Genomic DNA, 20,406 nt, shown 5'->3' on the forward strand with positions numbered 1-20,406 from the left:
GATTATTAAGAGGATGGGATAAAACTGGAAATTCAGTTCCTGTCAGAATGACTTTAACTGCTCTTAAGGGTAGCTTTATAAAGCAATTAAAATTAGAAAGTCAGTAAAGTAATATAATTTCCTTTTTTGCATGTAAATATTATTTCTTTGTGCTCTCTTTAGAAAAAAACTTGTTACAACTAACTGCATGGATAATAAGTCTTTGTTTCCAATCTCTAAGGCAAAGCAGTTGCTTTCGTTTCTTTTCAGTTTCTTCTCTGTTTCCAGCTGTAGCTAGACATGTATGCTGTCCAGGCAGGAAGCAGGAAAAGAGCTTTGGCTCAAATACACTACTCAACTCCCTTTAAACATGATCCTTGTTTTCTTTGATGCTTTAAGCCAGTGGTTCTTAACCTTTGTTACTCGGATGCCTTTGAACTGCAACTCCCAGAAACCCCAGTCAGGACAGCTGGTGGTGAAGGCTTCTGGGAGTTGCAGTCCAAAACTCCTGAGTAACCCAAGGTTAAGAACCAGTGCTTTAAGCCAAGTTCCTGCCACTCACAGTGAACTGCCACAGTCCTCCGATGCCATCGCTCCTCTCAAAGCAGGTGGGCTCCAGCCCCTCATCCAGGCAGCACTTGATGGAGGTCAGTCCACTCACTCCGGCTCCAATGATCGCCACTCTTTGTACCATAGTCTCTGATATTAGCAAAGAGACTTTTCTTCTGGACGTCTTCCCTGAGAAGAAAGGACTGAGCTGCAGTTAGCTTACACAATCCAAGCCGCTCTTTCAAAATGAAAGGAGTGCAAGGGTCATTGCCATTACAGGCAGCAAACTGGTTCCTGAAGTTGGCTGGGAAGTTGCACAATATGCTGAGCCATTCCTTGACAAAGGTCCTTAGCTAGCCAATGAAAGTTGTCAGCTAGGTAAATTTGTAACAGCATGATAAACTGAAGTGGGGTAAATCATTTTGGAGTAATGATTGTTTCTAACTTAAGGTGTGGTTACATTAGTGAAGTACATCCAATTCTAGATAGAGATTTTTCAAATTTGTGTAAAGTAATCATGTGGGTTTCATGCTGCTGTGTGTGTCCCCTTGTGACAACTTTTAATCCAGTGTTAAGATGGGTTTTAAAATCAATCCAGGGGACTATCTGAGAATTTCTCCTTTCTCTGTTTCTTGCTCTCATGCTGGCTGTCTCCCACAGCCACTAGCTGCTGCTGTGGTATTATTTTTAATATTTGTTTTATTTTTTCATTTATTTCAAAATGGGATAGTGCTAGTATTATAGATAGAAAAACATTAAATAAATATGTACACAGACACATACACCCTGCACACATTGATCAGTCCTCTTGGACTGCTTCCTGACTTGCCTCTTGGAGCCTCCAATTCCCTTCTCCAGTATTTCTCTCTCCCTCTCCCCTTCCATTTCTTACAAGCCCTCCATAGGTAGGTGTTCCTGTTGAGTGAAGGCAGGGTGGGAGAAAAGAGGGGAGAGATCCCAAGAAAAGAAGGGCAATTTGTATTTTAAAAAATATTTCAAATATACCACTGCACTGAATAAGTGCTTATGTGACATCCCCCTTAATCTTTTTTTAAAATATAATTTTATTTGTTTTCAATAGAGATAGGATTGGGGGTAGGAGGATGGGGGGCTGGGGGAAGAGATATGGGTAGAGGAAGGGTAAAATTCCAGAGAGCGAGAGAGTACTTTTACATCCACACATACAATTATATTAAAATGAGGTAACAAAAAATTAAAATATAATCTTGAAGATATTTATGCTCCACCCATTACCCTGTAGTCTGCAACCCATAGCCTGCAACCCATGATCCTGACATCCAATAATCGAGAAACCCCCACTGACACAATTTACTCTGACAGAGGTGTTCATATAAGTCAAAACCATTCAAAAGAAATTTGATTTTACCAGTGAGTTCAAATAAATCATCCCTCAGTTAAAAAACCTAAATGTATGACCATAACTGTGCTCTTCTGTGTATCGTATAGTTGGAATTTTAAAAACTGATTAGATACATGCTAAATCCAGGTCAAAAGCAATTTTTCCTACCTGTAAATGAGTTCTTAGTACCTGTCTTGTTTTTCTGCAACACTTTTTTTAGAGTTTACTATTGATGAGTAGTACGTTTCCCACAAATCTCAGACAAGGAAATGTTACAGATATCCAGCAGCATTTATTACATGGCTAACATTTAAAATACACATGGGCAAATAAACAAAGGTTTCAGAAAACAAAAATCTGGAGATTTGTCAAGTTCTTAACATGTCAAATCATGAAACAAGCAAACAAAATGTCAGTACTTTTGAAGTCCTGATTCATCCACACTTTCTTTGAGGACCAAAGTATAGTTTTGGTTATTTTGTTGGTTCTAATACTATAATGAGCGTTAAGAAACATGGTCTTGATTCATAATTGTCATTATAGTATTATAATCTCCAAATGTCCTGTTCACAAAAGCTTTGCCCAGCTCTTGCAGATTCAAGCCTGTGGCGTCAATCCATCTCATATTTGGTCTTCCTCTTTTCCTGCTGCCTTCCATCTTACTGTCTTTTCCAGAGAATCCTGCCTTCTTTTTATGTGCCCCAAATCTGACAACCTCAGATTTGTCATTTTTGTCTTCAGAGATAGCTCAGGCTTCATTTGCATTGTGATCCCCTTGTTCATCTCTTTTTGCAATTTAAGGTATCCACAGAGCTGTCCCTCAGCATCGCAATCAAGATGATATTGATTTAGTATGAATTTGTTTTTACATGGAAGGACTGCTCCATTTTTAGAGACAGACACTTTTCTCCCACAGTTTCTCCCATATCCCATCCAAATATGGATTGCAAGTGCCTCGTCCTCCACAACAAGCTTTGCCTGGAATGCACAGTGACAGCGATCTGAATAGTGTTAATTGACCACCCTAGGCTAGGGCAGCATCAGTGCTACCACTATCTTTTAATGGGAACTATAAAGGCTGCAGAGCACAAGCAACTTGTGGCCAGAGCACAGCGCGGCCCCTGAAGCTTTGGGCGGAGGCACACTCCTGCTCAGTCCATGAGCGGTTCCTGGCAGAAAGTAGAGGTCTCTTCCCCCCCCCCCCCCGCCGCCGCCGCAATATCCTGCTGTTGCGTGTGGGGAAAACACACAAACACGAAAGAACAGAGTTACTGGGCATTTGTTTCAACCTGAACTTTTGCGGATTACAATCTGCTTCCTCAGACACAGATCAGTTTTCCCACCCCTTTCTTCCGGAGCCCCTCCCCTCACATCTACTTCTCTGAAAACAGCCCTTGAGTCGAGTCACTGAAATGTACGAGAAAGGCGACGACAGCCTCAGAAACAGGAAAGGGCCTGACCGCCTCAGGCAGGCAAGACCCAAACAAGCGAGGGTCCTCTTTTCTACCGGCTCCGCCCGGAGCTCTCCGGTGGCCACATTGTTCATGGGGGGGGGTGTCCCGCTCCCAGCCGTCACTACGATGGACCAACGGGGGCTTTGGGGCAGCGACGCGAGGTTTAGAGCCCCCCCCCTCCTTTCACTACTCGTGGCAACAAGCAGGACTCGGAGGGGGACGGCGATGCTTGCGAAATATCCACCAAGCCCCCAGATCCGGGCAGCAACCTACCTTCTTCTCTTGCTTCCTCTTAAGTTACGAGCCCGAAAAAAAAAGAGGAAGCGATTCGATTTGTAATATTTCCCTGAACTCGAGCTACTTAAGCCCCGCCGGATCCTTTCAGACCTTAGTCTGAGGCTGCCTGGGAGTGTGAATTTAAGTAGCTTCTGTGGCAAATCTCTCCTCCATCCCCCTCCCCCACCCTTCATTAACCTTTACAACAAAGCAGTCCTGAGAAGAAGAGCGAACAGAAATCTTTGAAAGCAAATGCAAAGCATCCGTTAATCTTCTTTTTCCTTCCCGGGGCTATAAGATTGTAAGGGAGGCGAAGGGAAGGAACCACTTCCATTTTGAAAGACTTCCGGACTTTGCTTCACCTGCTGGTGGGAACGCCTAGTGTTGAGCGCTGCCGCCCTCGCTGTAAATGCATGGTCAAGTCGCCTCAAATTTACCCTAAAGATCCTAAGAATGAATGATCTCCAGCGACGGTATTTTTGCATTCTTCCCTAATAAGTTCTCTGGCTTCGATCCACAGTTTTTCAAGTTTTATGTTCAAGGCAAATCTGTTCTTTATGTAGACTTTAAAAAATGAATTGCAAACATTGTTTAAATTATATTTTGGTGCTTTGGTATTCTTTTTCAACGTTACTCTAATTTTTACATTACCAGTTTATGGTTTGTATCACAAGCTGCGTGTGGTCTTTTGGCAGAAAGGTTGGGCTCCCCTTGTTATACAGGCTGAAAGGAAGGTCCATCTTCACCCCTCGGGGTGGGGGTGGTGGTGGTGGTCTGGCACTGCCAAAACTTTCCAGTCACCCCACACGCTCCCTAGAACTTACCTGGCAAGCCCCAATGACCACCTATTTCAGAGGAGGGCATCCCTCCCCTTCCTCTAGTCTCCCAAACCATTTCAGACACCCACACTCTCCCAGCGGCTTGGCCGGTCAAACCCCAGTGACTGCTTATGAGCCACAGGACTCCGTCCTCCCCTGGAGCCTGGGTCTTAGGGTGGGCCTTCCTCCTGGGGTTGGGGTGGGGGTCAAGGGAGTGAGGTAGGGAACAAGGATGGGGTGAGGGGTCAGGTTTTGGGGTGGGGGATCAAGTTTCCAGGGCCAAGGTTGGGTGGGATGGGGTATAACGGAGGGCGCGGGAAGGGGTAATCAATGATTTTGACAGGTACTATGCTACTCTACTACAGTGGTGCCTCGCTTAACGATTGCCTCGTTTAGCAATGAATTCGCATAACGATGTGTTTTTTTAGAAAATAATATGCACCGTATAACGATGTTTCCTATGGGCGATTTTCGCTTAGCGAAGTTTGGGACCATGCTTCGCATAACGAATGCGATTTTAGGTCCCCTGCTTCACTTAACGATGTTTCTTTTTTCAATTAAAAAAGTGTCTTAGAAGGGTCAAAAATGGTTCTAAATGTTTGGATTCGTTAGAGGACCCCCTAAGTCATGTGCAAACCTGATTTGGCTTTGATCTGACTTTTCGTTAATTTATGGTTAATTTTTTTTCCCGGCCCATAGGAACCAATGGAGCTGTCAAAATCTGACAGCTCCATGCTTTCCTATGGGGGAAGAAAAAATTCACAAAAAATTAACGAAAGTTCAGATCAAAGCCAAATCAGGTTTGTACATGACTTAGGGGGTCCTCTAACGAACCCACGCATTTAAAACAGTTGCTGAGTCTTCGCTAAGTTTTTGTGAATTTTGTCTTCCCCCATAGGAAATAATGGAGCTGTCAGATTTTGACAGCTGTCAAAAGTGGGGGGGGGGGAAATTCACCATAAATTAACGAAAAGTCAGATCAAAGCCAAATTAACTTTTGCATCCGTTTTAGAGGGTGCAGAAGCTAATCCAAGCATTTAAAACCATTTTTGACCCTTTTATGACACACTTAATTTTGCAAAAATTGACTTCGCAAAGCCATTGAAATGTATTGAGTCAGCTTCAATACATTCCAATGGAGGAAACATTGTTTCGCTTAGCGATGTTTCCTATGGGTTTTTTCGCTTAACGAAGGCAATCCGTTCCAATTGGAACGGATTAACCGGTTTCCAATGCATTCCTATGGGAAATGGTGTTTCGCATAGCGATGGTTTCACATAGCAATGTTTTTTTTTGAATGAATTAACATCGCTATGCGAGGCACCACTGTATTTCAAATTCTCAAACAACAACTGGTTCTCATTTGTTTCCTACTTTTCTACATACATGTCAGTTATGATTATCAGTAGAGTATGTCAGTTTCCCCCAGATGCTTGCATAGAAACTTTTGACTTATTATTTTTCAGCATCTGCATTTGGAGCATAGACTTGAATGATGGTTATACTGATAGGTTTTCCAGGAAGTCTGACTGGTATTATTCACTCAGACCTTGAATTATAACTCCTTACTGCTTGTGCTATATCTTGCCTCAGTATTAGAGCCACACCAATTCTTTTGTCATTTCCAGAGTAAAACATATTGAAATTGTCTGACTGGAAATGTCCTGTTTCTGTCCACTTTAGTTCACTAAGCACTGCAGTGTTTAAATTTTCAGTTTCTTGTCTGATTGGTTCCAGTTTGCTTACCTTGGTTCATACTTCTTACATTCCATGTTCCAAATGTGTATGTTGTGCAGGATGACTTTTATTTTACTTCTGTGCACTTAAGCCACTCAGCACCCCTTTGGCATTAATCTAGTTGTGTCTTTATTAACAGCTCTATTTGTACTTGCCCTTTCGTCTTTCCCAGTAGCTGATTGAGTGCCTTATGACTTAGGCATCTCATCTTCCAGCATCTTCTTGATTCATATTCAGCAGAGGTTTGCCTTCTGTTGAACATTACTTTAAAAAGTTATCTTGAGCATCACTGCCACTGTCTATCTGTGAAAGATTGTCCTCAGGGACAATGTTCCAGTGTCTATTCCAGGCAGAAAATCAATATTGCACAGAACAGCCCAAAATGGTGACTTCCGAGTAGGACAACCCAAGAGATGTGACGCAATATGCCACAAATACTCCCAGTACCCATTCCGGACAGAAAAATCAATATTATGTGAAACAGCTCAGAATGTTGATATCTGTGTAGGACAGTCCAACTAAATCTAGCAAGGGCCAGAATGAGAATTCCCTGACACTGGAGTGCCTTGTTGTTGTTTAGTCGTTTAGTTGTGTCCGACTCTTCGTGACCCCATGGAGCAGAGCACACCAGGCCGTCCTGTCTTCCACTGCCTCCCGGAGCTGGGCTAAACTCATGTTGGTCGCTTCAATGACACTGTCCAACCATTTCATCCTCTGTCATCCCCTTCTCCTCTTGACCTCACACTTTCCTAACATCAGGGTCTTTTCCAGGGAGTCTTCTCTTCTCATGAGATGGAGCCTCAGCTTCAGGATCTGTCCTTCCAGTGAGCACTCAGAGTTGATTTCCTTCACAATGGATAGGTTTGATCTCCTTGCAGTCCAGGGGACTCTCAAGAGTCTCCTCCAGCACCACAATTCAAAAGCATCTATTCTTCGGTGGTCAGCCTTATGGTCCAGCTCTCACTTCCGTACATCACTACAGGAAAAACCATAGCTTTGACTATTCGGACTTTTGTTGGCAAGGTGATGTCTCTGCTTTTTAAGATGCTATCGAGGTTTGTTGTTGCTTTCCTCCCCAGAAGCAGGCGTCTTTTAATTTCGTGGCTGCTGTCACCATCTGCAGTGATCATGAAGCCCAGGAGCCCAGGTGTTGTAGCATTTGTCTGATAATTTTTTCCTTGATCTTTTGGAGTGGAATGTCAATGTTAGTGTGTATGCATGAGAAACAGACCATGTAGGGGAGAAGGATGTCTTGACTTTCTGAGAAGGAATGACATGAATTCTTTTTTACCAAAAATAAAATGAAATAAATAAAAGCCAGCATAAAGAGATAATTGCTGCTGCTTCCACAAAAATGGGATTTTAATTATGACATGTACTCCTGGAGAGCCTAAAGGAGGAGAGGAAAAGGGGAAAAAAAGAAGAAAACATACAGAAAACAAACCTCTATGAGGGGGACACAAAAGCAAATGGGCCACCTCTTCTGCAGTGGGTGCAAGGAAAACTTAGTGCCAGTTTCTGAGGGGGAGTCTCTGTGTGTGAAGGTTTTGCTCCCACCCTGGGTGCCAAAATGTCCTTCTGTTCCCTGGCCCATCTTTGAAGTCCTTTGCCTTCTCATCTCCCTACCTTTAACCTCCCTCAGCTTGTTCACTCCCCAGATTCGAAGTGGTGGTAGTGGAGTCAGTGGCAGGAACAGTAGGAAGGCAAGCAGCAGCAACATTGAGGGTAAATGATGACGGGGAATCATGATGATGGCCTATTTCTACAAATGTGTATATCACAGATTACTTGGCTGTTATAAAAGAGGGTCTCCACACACACACACAAAAAAGGTTGGGAACCACTGCTCTATAGGATACAAGATTGATAACAACTTGCAGAGCTGCAAGCCAGAGGCTGATGATGATTTCTGATCTTTATGTTTAGTAGACCTGTGGTTTGTTTGTTGTTGATCTGTTCAGTTGGTTGCTAAGTATATTCATAGTAAAAAAAAGTAGGATACACAAGTCTATAACTTCAGATGACTATACGTAAATAAATGGGTTTTTATTCTTTCTCCTACAAATATTTCAGGCAGTTATTTAGACTTTAAGTGTCAATTAATGAGAAAGGAGTAGACTCTGTGGAAGAAGTAGCTATTCTCCTGTTTGAGTCTCTGTACTTCTACTGTGTAGCATAAAGAAATTTTACCAGAAATTCCAAATTCTGCAACAAAGGAAATGCCTTGTGTACAAATTAACAGTAATCTATAATTACATTACCGCCATTAATCTGAAAACTATTTTGCTGGACCATTTAAATGTCTGTAACAAAAAATAAAGAATAATATGAATAGAAATCCTATGAGATAACATCAGTTTTCTACCATGTTGCAATTGTGGAAAGTTTATGTATCATTCCCTTCTGTAACTGTTATTTTGAATAGACATTGAAAATCTGTGGTATACACTGTGTAATAAGGTAAAGGTAAAGGTTCCCCTTGACAATTTTTTTGTCCAGTCGTGTTTGACTCTAGGGGGCGGTGCTCATCCCCGTTTATAAGCCATAGAGCCAGCGTTTGTCGAAAGACAATCTTCCGTGGTCACATGGCCAGTGCGACTTAGACACGGAACACTGTTACCTTCCCACTGAGGTGGTCCCTATTTATCTACTTGCATTTGCATGCTTTCGAACCGCTAGGTTGGCAGGAGCTGGGACAAGCAACGGGCGCTCACTCCGTCGCATGGATTCGATCTTACCACTGCTGGTCTTCTGACCCTGCAGCACAGGCTTCTGCGGTTTAGCCCACAGCGCCACCACATCCCTATACACTGTGTAATAAAGATATTCAAATTTGTACTCTTCTCTTCACATCCGTGGAGGATATCTACTCAAAAGCAAGGAAGTCCCATTGCATTTGTTGGAGTGTACTTCAAAGAAAGTCAATATATTATTTGAACAATAATATTATTAAATATAATAATTATGTGAAATGTCTGCTTTCAAAGCCAGTACACCTCAGAACTCCAGTTGCTAGCATAGTGGGAGGAGTATTAAAAGCAAAAGAAAACTGCTCTTGCCTTCATGTTCTGAGAGTGAACTTTGAAGAGCCATCTGACTGGCTATTGTTGGAAATACAATTCTGAATCAGACCAGTCTTTGATCTACCTAAGTGAGGCTCATATGTTTATTATGTGATTCCACAACTTTGAAAGAGAACGCTGTATCTTGCAGAGCTGACTATGGTCCTAGATATTATTAACAAATACAGCAAGAATAAAAATAGTGTCCTGTATACAGTATTTATATGATTAAACGTATAAATCAAAATTTGTTATGAAGTACAGGGAAGTATGCATTTAATACGTAAACAGATAAATGAGAAATATATTGCATCAAAAATACTTCAATTTTGTTTGATGTGCTGGCTTTGATTGTAATTCTATACACTGTTGTTACCAAAAAGTTCCCACCCTTTGCTCCTTTGTAAGATGAGCTACCACCTACTAGACCAGTGGTTCTTAAACTTGGGTTACTCAGGTGTTTTTGAACTGTAACTCCCAGAAACCCCAGCCAGCACAGCTGGTGGTGAAGGCTTCTGGGAGTTGGAGTCCAAAAACACCTGAGTAACCCAAGGTGAAGAACTACTGTACTAGATCATTCTTCACCACCATTACTGCTGATATATATATTCAGAAATACACAGGTAATTGTACCATAGCTCTGCCAGAACTAATTGAAACTGAAGAAGATTCCAATAAAGACGGCAAAGAGGGCAAGCACTTTTAGCACATACGCAAGGAAACGCTGTGAGTCTGGAACAACCCTGGTTCTTAATGGCTTCAAGGTTCGTTCCCACTGGCCCATGATGGCACTCCTGGCTCCCTCCCACTTCCCTGGCCCACTCAGCCGGTACTGGTAGGAGGAGCAGGGCCCAAAGAAGATCTTTGTGGCTAATGCTGGATCCTTGCAAAGCAACATTGGCACATTGGGCTTTATCCCAATACAAGAGGCAAGTTGATCCACGTACACAAGGCAATCTGTTTTCAGGACCTCATCAAAGGAGAAGCCAAACCTAAAGAATGAATAAATACATAATTAAACAGGGAGAGAGAAAAATTGTTCGATCAAAAAGTGAAATGATTAGTGAGACAGAAGAGATGACACTGAATCTTCTGAATTCCCTGCCAAGGGAAACCTAGGAAGTATATTAGTGAAAACTGTGATTTTAGCTGTTCTGTTAGAAATTTATAGCAATAGCTGTAGTGCGGCTATGCTTGTGTTCAAATAGTTGACTCTTGCTGTATAATAAAGTTCTTACTACATGAGTATTTTGAAAGTACTTATTACTCTGCAGTCTAGTTTAACCTTAGTCCAGCATCCTCTTTCCTTGTTCTCAGGATCCCTTTGCAGTAGAAAAAAACACAGGCTTGGGGTGGGGTGGGATGAAGATGGTTTAGCTTTTCCTGCCAACTTCTCCTTGCTCTTAACACCTCTCACCTCACAAATTACTTCTCTCTCAACAGGGCTCCAGACCAGGAAAGAGGGCACTAGGCTAATGACAGGCATGGTTGCAGCGTAATGGGTGCTTCTTCCGTAAGATGCTGCTGGAGAATCTTATTATTTTCCACAACAGCAATGTATCACCATTCCTCTACAGCACTGGTTCTTAACCTTGGGTTACTCAGGAGTTTTGGACTGCAACTCCCAGAAGCCTTCACCACCAACTGTGCTGGCTGGGGTTTCTGGGAGTTGCAGTTCAAAAACATCCGAGTAACAAAGGTTAAGAACCACTGCTCTAAAGCATCAGATACACAACTCTTTCCACTCTTTAAAACTGTTTTGTAGCAAGGATGCCACACTTTGTTTCAGATGGTCAACCCCAGAAGAGGTGGTCTTTTGCCATTTTCAACATCACCTGTGGTGAAAAGCAAGGAAATGAATGCTGTAAATATAGTAACAATATTTTAAAGTCATAAGCCTTAATGGACACAGCACCAAAAATATATTTACTAGTAGTGCTGATTTCTTCTAGAGGATTCAAGAAATCAAAGGGAAATTCAAGCCTAGATTAGGAATGCTGACCAACACAGAAACACATTATCTGACTAGGAGAAAATCAAGAAAAGGTGGAAACAGTATACCGAAAAACTATACAGAAAGAATTAAAAAATGACAGGTTCGTTTGAAAATGAATCCTACAACAAAGAACCAGCAGAAATAGAAGACGTAGTGAAAGCTTCTCTGAAAGCAATAGGGATAAATAAATCACCAGGGCTGGATGGGATACTGATAGAGCTGTTTTAAGTTGCAGAGACCAAATCTGTCAAAATCCTAACAAGAATATGCCGACAAGTATGGAAGACAAAACAATGGCCCACAGACTGGAAACACTCAATATACATTCCATTCCCCAAGAAAGGAGATGTTAAGCAATGTAGTAATTATAGGACCATTGCTTTAATTTCCCATGCAAGCAAAGTGATGCTGAAGATGTGACAACAAAGGTGTTCACCTTATATGGAGTGAGAAATTACTGATGTTTAACATGGATTCTGAAAAGGAACAGGCACCAGAGATTATGTTGAAAACATCACTTGGCTACTGGAGTGCACCAAAGAATTCCAGAAGATCAATCTGTGTTTAATAGATTACAGCACTTTATAGATAATGAGAAACGAGTTGTTCTGAAAGAAATGGGTGTGTCCCAGCATTTGATTGTTCTGATGCATAACCAGTATAATGGATAAGAAGCCACTGTTAGGACAGAATATGGAGAGACAGAATTGTTCCCTATAGGCAACGGTGTCAGACAAGGATGCATTTTATCTGTTCAATCTGTACACGGAACATATCATACAGAAAGCCTGATTCGATTCAGATGGAGGAGGAGTGGAAACTGATGGACGAAACATCAATAATTTAAGATATGCAGGTGGCACCATCTTGCTGGCAGAAAGCAGCACTGGCTTGAAATTACTTTTAGCAAAAAACTACCTAACTTTATTACTGGCAATAAAGAAACAGAAATAGTTAAAGACGTTGCATACTTTGGTTCAGTCATAAACCCAAATGGAGACTGTAGCCGAGAACTAAATCAGAAGAAGGCTGAGACTCATAAGGGCAGCAGTGAAGGAATGTAGAAAAGATCAGCAAGTGTTAAGAATGCATCACTGGAGAGAAAGACCAAGATCATCCACACTCATATTTCCAGTCACCATGTGAAAGCTGGACAATAAAGAAAATTGACAGGGAAAAAATTGATTTGTTTGAAATTTGATGCTTTGTTAATACTCTGGATTGCCAGAAAGACTAACAAGCGGGGCTGAACTATCAAGCCTGGACTGTCTCTGGAGGCAAAAATGTTGAAACAGAGGCCATCATACTTTGGGCACATCATGAAAAGGCAGGATCGTCTGGAAAGAATAATAATGCTGGGAAAGGTGGAAGGCAGCAGCCGGAGAAGAGGAAGACAAAACGCCAGATGGACTGACTCCCTATAGGAGACCACAGGCTTGTAGTTTACAAGAACTGAGCAGGGCTGTTGAGGATACGACATTCTGGAGATTGCTCATTCATAGGGTCTCTATGAGTCGGAGGCAACTCAGTGGCACACAGCAGCAGTGCTCAACGATGTGGATGGCAGCCACAACTGGCCCATCAAGCCAGCAGCTTTCTCACCAGCTAATTTGATAATGAATAGGGAAATTGTTTCCTATTTCACAAGGTTGTTGTGATTCACAATAGAGATTGTGAAGTAGTTTTAAAAAATAAAAGCAGTTGCCTAGAAAAGAAACACAATGGGAATAACAATAGAAATACATTCTGGCTATGTCAAATTACTGGGTATTTTTGCTTTGTTGCTGGGGATGGTCTTACTTGATGCTTGCAGTGTTTTGGTGCCTATTCCCTGCATCTTGTCACTGTAGCATTGCTTGGTAATTTAGGGGGGGAAACTCCCATCTAGTCACTTCTGATGTGTGTTCACTATATGAGTTAATGACTCCCAAAACGTCCTGTCATGAACAGCTCAGCTCAGATCTTGCAAACTGACATTTCATATTAGGTTGTTCTCTGTTCCTATTGCTCCCTTCCTCCCAGCAGTATTGTCTTTTTCATTTGCTCAGATTTGCAAATAAACAATAGTGACTATTTTTTATCGAGTTAACCCATCTCATTTTAGGTTTTCCTCTGTTCCTTCCTCCGCCCCACTTTCTCCGGCAATATAGTGTATTATGGTCATTTCTGTATTTCTTTATACAGTATGTGCATGGTAGGATAGGCTCAAGTTAATCATTTTTTTCTCTAGTGAGAGCACAAGATTGACAAGATTGAGCACCACTTTTCTAGGGTTATTTGGCCATCATTCACATCTGTCTTTCTTTCACATAGTATGGATGATTTTGATCTTGGTTTCCAGTGACACTTTTTGCTAATTCTTTCTTTCTTTTACAGTGGAACCTCTACATACAAACATTTCAAGATACGAACAGCTCTGGCCACAAACCTTTGCCTCTACTTGCGGCCGGAGCTTCAAGGTGCGAATGGAAAAGGGCAGGGGAAAAGGGCGGGAAATTTAAATTTGCTAACCGTTGGTGGCGAAGAGGCTGCTTCCTTGTAGGTCTTTCGCCCCAACGGTTAGGAAGAGGGAGGCTCAGCCTCCTGGGCTTCCAGCACTGCCACACTCGGTGGGTCTACTCACGAGTAAGCACCACCAAAGAGTGGGTCTACCCATGAGTAAGTGCCACCAAAGTGCAGTTGTACTCGCAAGTAAGTGCCACCAAAGGCGCTGGGCGGGGCTCGTGGACGGTTAGGAAGCCTCCCTCTTCCTAACCGTGCAGCAGTGGCACAGGAGGAGGAAGGAGAAGGGCAGTCAGGGCAGCTTTGGAAGCCTGGGCAGCCTCCACAGAGGCTTCAGACGGATAAGGTGCTGCTTTTTACTTTTAAAAAAGTTCTTCTGGGTGGGTTTTGGAGGGTAGGTTTGGGCAGTGGGGGGTATGTTTCTGTGTTTTGTTTTTCGGAGATTTTTTTTTTTTTTTGGCAATCCCATGTGGGACTTGCTCCGATGTTTATTTTTGGATTTGTTTGTTTTTGGTGGGTTTTTTATTTGCAGTACAGTACAGCGTTTCTTTCTCAGCTTTACTAACTTGAGGAAAGGATCTGGAAATTGGAACATAACTTTTCAACTTACATTCTGTGGGACAGGCATGGCAATGTCAGTTTAACCAAGTGGTTAAGGGATGTGTATGCTTCTCTGTTGTACATGTTGCAGCTATTCACACCTTTGCTTCACCATTTCATTTAGTCTAAAACAGCACTTCAAAATATTTTGGCTTCTCCCAGGAACCATAGCGCAGATCATGTGCTCATCTTCTGGAAACCTCTAGCAATGGGTAATTTTTCATGAGAGAAGTTTCTGTTGGAATTTGTGTGTAGTGTATGTACATTTAAACTCCTGTTTTGTTTTTTTACTAAAACAGTTATTTAAACTCCTGTTTTTTTTTACAAAAACAGTTAACCATTTATCTCCCAAACTTAATAAACAAATGTGAATGGTGGTGAGTAGAAGGACATATCCTGTAGACCATCTTGACTGCTGCCATTGGTATTGTCAACATTCAGGTTGCCATGAATGGTTTATGAATGTCAGATATTGTGCCTCTGTACCCGTGATCCAGAAAGCCAGGAAATGGTCCGATATTGCTGGACAGTATTATACCCATGTTGCAAGCAGAAAAAGGGACACTGAACTTTACATAGCAAAGGGCAACTTGAATGTTGACAACACCAATGTTTACCTACTGTTTTCTAAAAACCATTTATCTGTTGAAACCATAAGATCTAGGCAGCATGATTTTGTTTCAGATCAGCTGACAACCCGATGGTACCTCCTTCCACCCCTTGATGATTTTGTTCAACTTTTTCCTGGTTACATTAGAAGCCTTACCAGTTGACCTTATTTTGCTTCTGTTTGTTGACCTCTTCCATCATTGTGCTCACTGGAGGCAATTTGCAGAGGCCTAGAAGATAGGAAGAATATCTGAGTGACTCATATTGTGAGGTACTTTAACAAAACAACAACAACACATCAGCTGTTATAGGAACAAATGTCTCAAAGTAGAAAACAATATGTGAGCCTCAAATTCTGCTTGTTGTGGAAGGACACAGGGTATTATTCATACGAGACCTAATAAGTGGGAAATGAGAGGTAACTATTCCAAGGGACATTACTTTGGCAGTCTCTCTCTGGTTTGCTGGGGAAAGCCTCTGGACTAGGGCACGAATTAAATCATCCCTATCCAGGCTGAGTCATTGTTGCACCTGCACAGGTGTTGTGCAGACACAGCACCCGCCTTCCTTGGACAGTCACCCATTCTTTAGAGATTCCTGCCCTGCTACCTTTGAGTGATCAGCTGAGGAGGAAGGCGCAAGAAGAGGATGCTGAGTGGACTGTCATACTGGGGAGTGGGGAGGGAAGCACACATCAACTGAGGAATGTGTGAGCATGCAGGGGAGCGACTGGGCCCAGACAGGAATTACTTAATTCGTGCCCATCTCTATGAGTCTTGACCCTTACCTTCCTTGTAGGTCTGAATTCAAGAAGATGAGGGAAAGAGAGGGAGAGTGCACACATGTTCTCTCCCTCCCTCCCTCTCTCTCACCCTCCCTCCCTCTCTTCCCCATCTCACACTTTGCTCATTGCTGTAAGCTAGGGAGAACGCACAAGTGCACCATGGAATACATAGTACAGTGGACCCTCGACTTACAGACAGCTCGACTCACAGACTTTTTGAGCTGCAAAATTTAGGTTCGACTTGCAGCCAGAATTGACCTACAGACCAGAAAAAAACAAAACAAAATGGAACAAAAACGGCCGGTTACGGATTAATTGGTTTTCAATGCATTGTAGGTCAATGGAGATGTGACCTACAGACTTTTCGACCTGCAGCCACCGTTCCAATACAGATTAATTCCATAAGTAGAGGGTCCACTGTAATCTTGCATTCCTGTTTGTATCAGTAGCAGCTGAGGTACCCAGCAGGAATAGAGTTTATGTGTGAAGTCCTTTGGTCTCCGACACTGTTTCCCTATTGTAGAAGCTCAGAAAGTGTAGGTTCAGTTGCAAAGCAAGCACAAGTGTCATGAAAGGAATTCAGTTTATCACTATGCAATTCATTCCAGAAAGCAAGTAGTGTAATCAGTTCAGGGTCAGAAGCTTTATATGGCAAGGTAAAGTCTCTTTAATATTTAATGTTAAAAGGCACAGGAGGCAGTGAGCAACTTTGCAATGCCTGTATGCCTGGAAATCCCAGGAACACCACTTTGGCTTCCACCCCTGAAAAAAAATATGAGATAACCTATCACCACCTCAGAGTTATGGATGACTCAAGTCATGCCACTGTGTCCACTCTTCTTGAAAATAACTTTCCAAAGTAGTAATGTCAACAATATGGCCACGGGTGTCACTCTGGCCCAGCTAAGCTTCCAGTTGTTGTATTGCCCTCATCTCCATCTACTATGATGATGCTGAGCTGAGGTGGAGCTGAAATCAGGCCAGCAGCTGCTTCCTCGGGCAGGTTACTGGGAGAGAGAAAGTGGTGCCTTGTCTGACTGCCAGATCCACTTTGCATAAGACCCTCTTTCATTTTACACGCTTCATTACTATGGCTTTGTCCCCATGGAGTACTTTTGTTTATCCCACCTACCTTTAAAGACACGGGTGGCCCAACGTGCTTGGATTTCCACAACTGGCATGACTGCCCCAAGGGGCCTGAGAAAGCCTATAATGGCAAGTGTGGGTTTTTCCAGCTGAGGGGGAAAGATATATTTGTACAATGAAGCATGCTTATTTTCAACCTTGAGGATCGATTCATCAATGAAAGGAAAAGAAGCCTTGTATCCCGTGGCAAAGACAATGAGGTCCACTTCCTCTGCAACCGGAGTATTTGCAAAGACAACAGCGTTTTCTTTGAACTCCTTCACTTTGGGCCTAATAGTGATCTTCCCACTGATGATGCATGAAGGCAGTTCATCATTTATTATTGGTTCTCTTATCACAGATCTATGGGGAAGAATAAATGAGATACAGTACTCAGATTAACATGTTGAAAGTCAAAGAGATATAGTTGTCCAGTCAAAGTATTATTATGTAGTTTGGCCTGCACGGTCTCGTTCCTTCTGTGCCATCCATTTTCTCACCACTTTTTCTGACATTATGATCCATCCGATCCTGTTGAGTCCCAGCACCTGGCTTGTTTGCAACAGGGGCTAGACAGATGCCTTTTAGAGAACCTACAAGCAAGCTTAAAAAGCCAGGGACCTCCCCTTTTATCCAGGCACCTGGAGTTCAAGGTAGACCTAGAGACTTCATTCTTGTGCTCTCAGGGTCAAGAGGTGTTGAGAAACTTTTTCTCCACAAGTTTGCCAAAATGGTTTGCTAAAGCCCCTCAAGTTAGTGGTCTCAATAAAATGCATATGAATTGCATATAGATTATGTGAAGAGGTAATAGTTTTTGCCCATTCTCCTCAATCTGCTTATCATCCTTGACCCTTAGCCATAGTATGCTTAGAAAGCAGAGGGTGGGATGGTCTCTACCCTCCAGACCCTAGTTAATATAAGATGTAATGTGATTATAGAGAATGGTTGCCTGAATATCTTTAACAAAAGGGGTGAGCAACATCTAGAAGAAGTGGCACACATGCCCAATGCTAAATCTTGGAGATTGCTAAATCTCTCTCTCTCTCTCTCTCTCTCTTGCTCTCAAAAGTTAGAAGCAATGGAGAGTTGACAAAGAAATACAAAGACATAATGGTACTAGATGGGGTGCCCCCCTCTCAATTACTATTCATTCTTACTCTAGAAATATTAACGGAGCAAATTAGAGATAAAAAGGAAATAAAGGGACTGAAAGTAAGAGGTCATACTTTTAAGCTTCAAGCTTTTGCAGATGATCTAGTTATTATATTGGAAGATCCAATGACTCAGTTGAAGACCTGATGGAGATGCTGAAAATTTTTGGTGATATGGAAGGAATGAAAATAAACCAAAAGAAAACAAAAATACTTGTTAAAAATATGAGAGAACAAGAACAACAGAAGCTAATAGAAAAGACTAACTTTCAAGAAGAAAAGAGAGTTAGATACTTAGGGATCCAAATCACAAAGAAAACAAGTACATTATTTAAAGACAATTATATGAAGTTGATTAAAGGAATACAGATTAGCTTGGAGAGATGGGACAAATAACAGCTATTGCTGATGGGAAACCATTAAAATGAATGTTCTACTTAAAATTCTATTTTTATTTCAGACAATTCCCATAATATTAAAATAGGTTTTTTTCCAAGAACTTAACAAGATAATTATTAGATTTGTCTGGCAAGGTCAAAAACCAAGAATTAAATCAAAGCAATGCAAGATGCCAAACAATGAGCAGGTTTTGGTCTCCCGGATTGGGTTTTGTACTATAGATCCTGTGTATTAGACTGGATAAAGGAATGGATAACCTTAGAAAATGATAGACTACTCAATTTGGAAGGACATGATTTGCAGTTCAGTTGGCATGGGTTTCTATGGTACAAAAAAGATAAAGAGCAGAAACATTTCAACTCGCATATGACAGGAAGAGCTCTACTAGGGACTTGGAAAAAGATCATCCAACAGATTTACCAAAAAACACCAGTCTGGGTATCACCTATAGAGGCCTTTACACAACCTAATCTCATGACAGAAGCAAAACTTCTAAGATATCAAGATTTATTTAAAAAGGATTGTGAGGTAAGGATATATATATAGACTGGTGGTCCAGAGCACAAGTGGAATCTAGGTACAGAATAGATAAAATAGAGGCTATTTACCCAGAACAAACTATATTTCATAAACTTCTGCTGGGCTCAAAAGATAAAGTAATTAACAAAATGTATGATTATTCGTTAGAAATTAAAATGCAAGATGAGATGGTCAAATAATATATGATTAGGTGGCCACAAAATATAGGACATAATATTGATATTGATCAATGTTTTGAAATATGGCAAAATAATTTAAAGCTCACAAAATTGGTTGATTTCAAGGATAATATATACAAAATGTTTTATAGGTGGCATATGACTCCGGAAAAATTGTCAAATATTTATACTGCAGTGCCAAATGTTTGTTAGAAGTGTGAAGCACATGAGGGAAGCTTTTACCATATGTGGTGGACTTGCAGAGTAGCGGAACAATATTGGATAGCAGTACATACTTTGTAACAAAAAATATTGCTTTGTGAGGTTTCACTAACCCCAGAACTGTTTCTACTGAGTATTATACCAGACAATATAGATAAGACAAAGAACTACTTAGTTTTATATATATAGTCACTGCAGCAAAAATTCTTTATGCCACGAATTGGAAGAAATCGGAGATACCGAAACAAGAGGAACTTATTGAGAGGATACAGGAAGCAGAAGAAATGGTTATTTTATCAGAAGTGTTGAAAGACTGTCCAATACAAAAGGCAACTGAACGTTGGGATTTATTATATAAATGGCTTGAGTCACCAGATAGAGCTTGAATAACATACTGTAGTTTCTATGGACGGAAAAGAGCAGATACGGATCAAATGGTTTTCAATGCATTCCTATGGGAAATGTAGATTTGACCTGAGAACTTTTTGACTTGAGAACCGCCTTCCAATACGGATTAAGTTCTCAAGTCAAGACCCCACTGTAGATTTAAACTAGGATGTAAATGTAAGTTAAAACCTCTAGGGCAATCAAATAGTAGAAAAGCGGAAAGTCAAATTGATATTGCAACATGAATAGATTGGATGTCAGTACATTTTGTCTTTCTCCTCCCCCTCCTTCTCTCCCATATCCCCCTTTACCCTCTTTATCCCTTACCTTATCCCAAGTTATTAATTAAAAAAAAAGAGAAAAAAAGCAAGAACAGTATCACTGCCTGGCTAGTGCTGGGAATCTTTCTTACTGCTACGTGTACTGGCCAACTGGTGTCATTGTTCTTGCTTGGGAGGCAGCTCCAGTGGCTCCATTTTCACTGATGTTGAAAGGGGCAAGGTGCTGCCCTAATCCTGGCATTGCCAACAATGGCAGGAAGCCTCCCACCACTAGTGGGGCAGTGTTCCACACAACCTGCTTTAATGTGAGGACATGCATTAAAACAGGATCTTAAAATCGTAGACTAATTGAGTTGGAAGAGGCCTAGGAGGCCATTGAGTCCAACCCCTTGCTCAATGCAGGAGTCCAAGTCAAAG

The 20,406-nt window shown here is 41.6% G+C and overlaps 2 protein-coding genes across 4 annotated transcripts in view; both read right to left on the minus strand.

The window, feature by feature from the left end:
- Positions 1-3,933, minus strand: part of LOC110081670 (dimethylaniline monooxygenase [N-oxide-forming] 2) — a 35,382-nt gene extending 31,449 nt beyond the window's left edge. The window contains exons 1-3 of one of the 3 annotated variants that reach the window (XM_078392433.1): positions 3,616-3,933; positions 1,358-1,443; positions 542-717 (exon numbers count right to left, since the gene is read on the minus strand). In XM_078392433.1, coding sequence (XP_078248559.1) covers positions 542-717; positions 1,358-1,443; positions 3,616-3,812 — 459 coding nt within the window. In that variant the 5' untranslated portion in view covers positions 3,813-3,933. Of the gene's footprint in view, positions 1-541; positions 718-1,357; positions 1,456-3,615 lie in introns of those variants that run through there. The other 2 variants (XM_078392434.1, XM_072998253.2) reach the window with 2 other exon arrangements.
- A 5,266-nt stretch (positions 3,934-9,199) lies between these two features.
- Positions 9,200-20,406, minus strand: part of FMO1 (flavin containing dimethylaniline monoxygenase 1) — a 40,209-nt gene continuing 29,002 nt past the window's right edge. Inside the window, exons 7-9 of the mRNA XM_020814700.3 lie at positions 16,859-17,214; positions 15,100-15,172; positions 9,200-10,227 (exon numbers count right to left, since the gene is read on the minus strand). Of these exons, the coding sequence (XP_020670359.3) occupies positions 9,885-10,227; positions 15,100-15,172; positions 16,859-17,214 (772 nt within the window). The 3' untranslated portion in view covers positions 9,200-9,884. The remainder of the gene's footprint in view (positions 10,228-15,099; positions 15,173-16,858; positions 17,215-20,406) is intronic.

This window comes from Pogona vitticeps, chromosome 4 (genome assembly GCF_051106095.1).
Source record: "Pogona vitticeps strain Pit_001003342236 chromosome 4, PviZW2.1, whole genome shotgun sequence".
Lineage (NCBI taxonomy): Eukaryota > Metazoa > Chordata > Lepidosauria > Squamata > Agamidae > Pogona > Pogona vitticeps.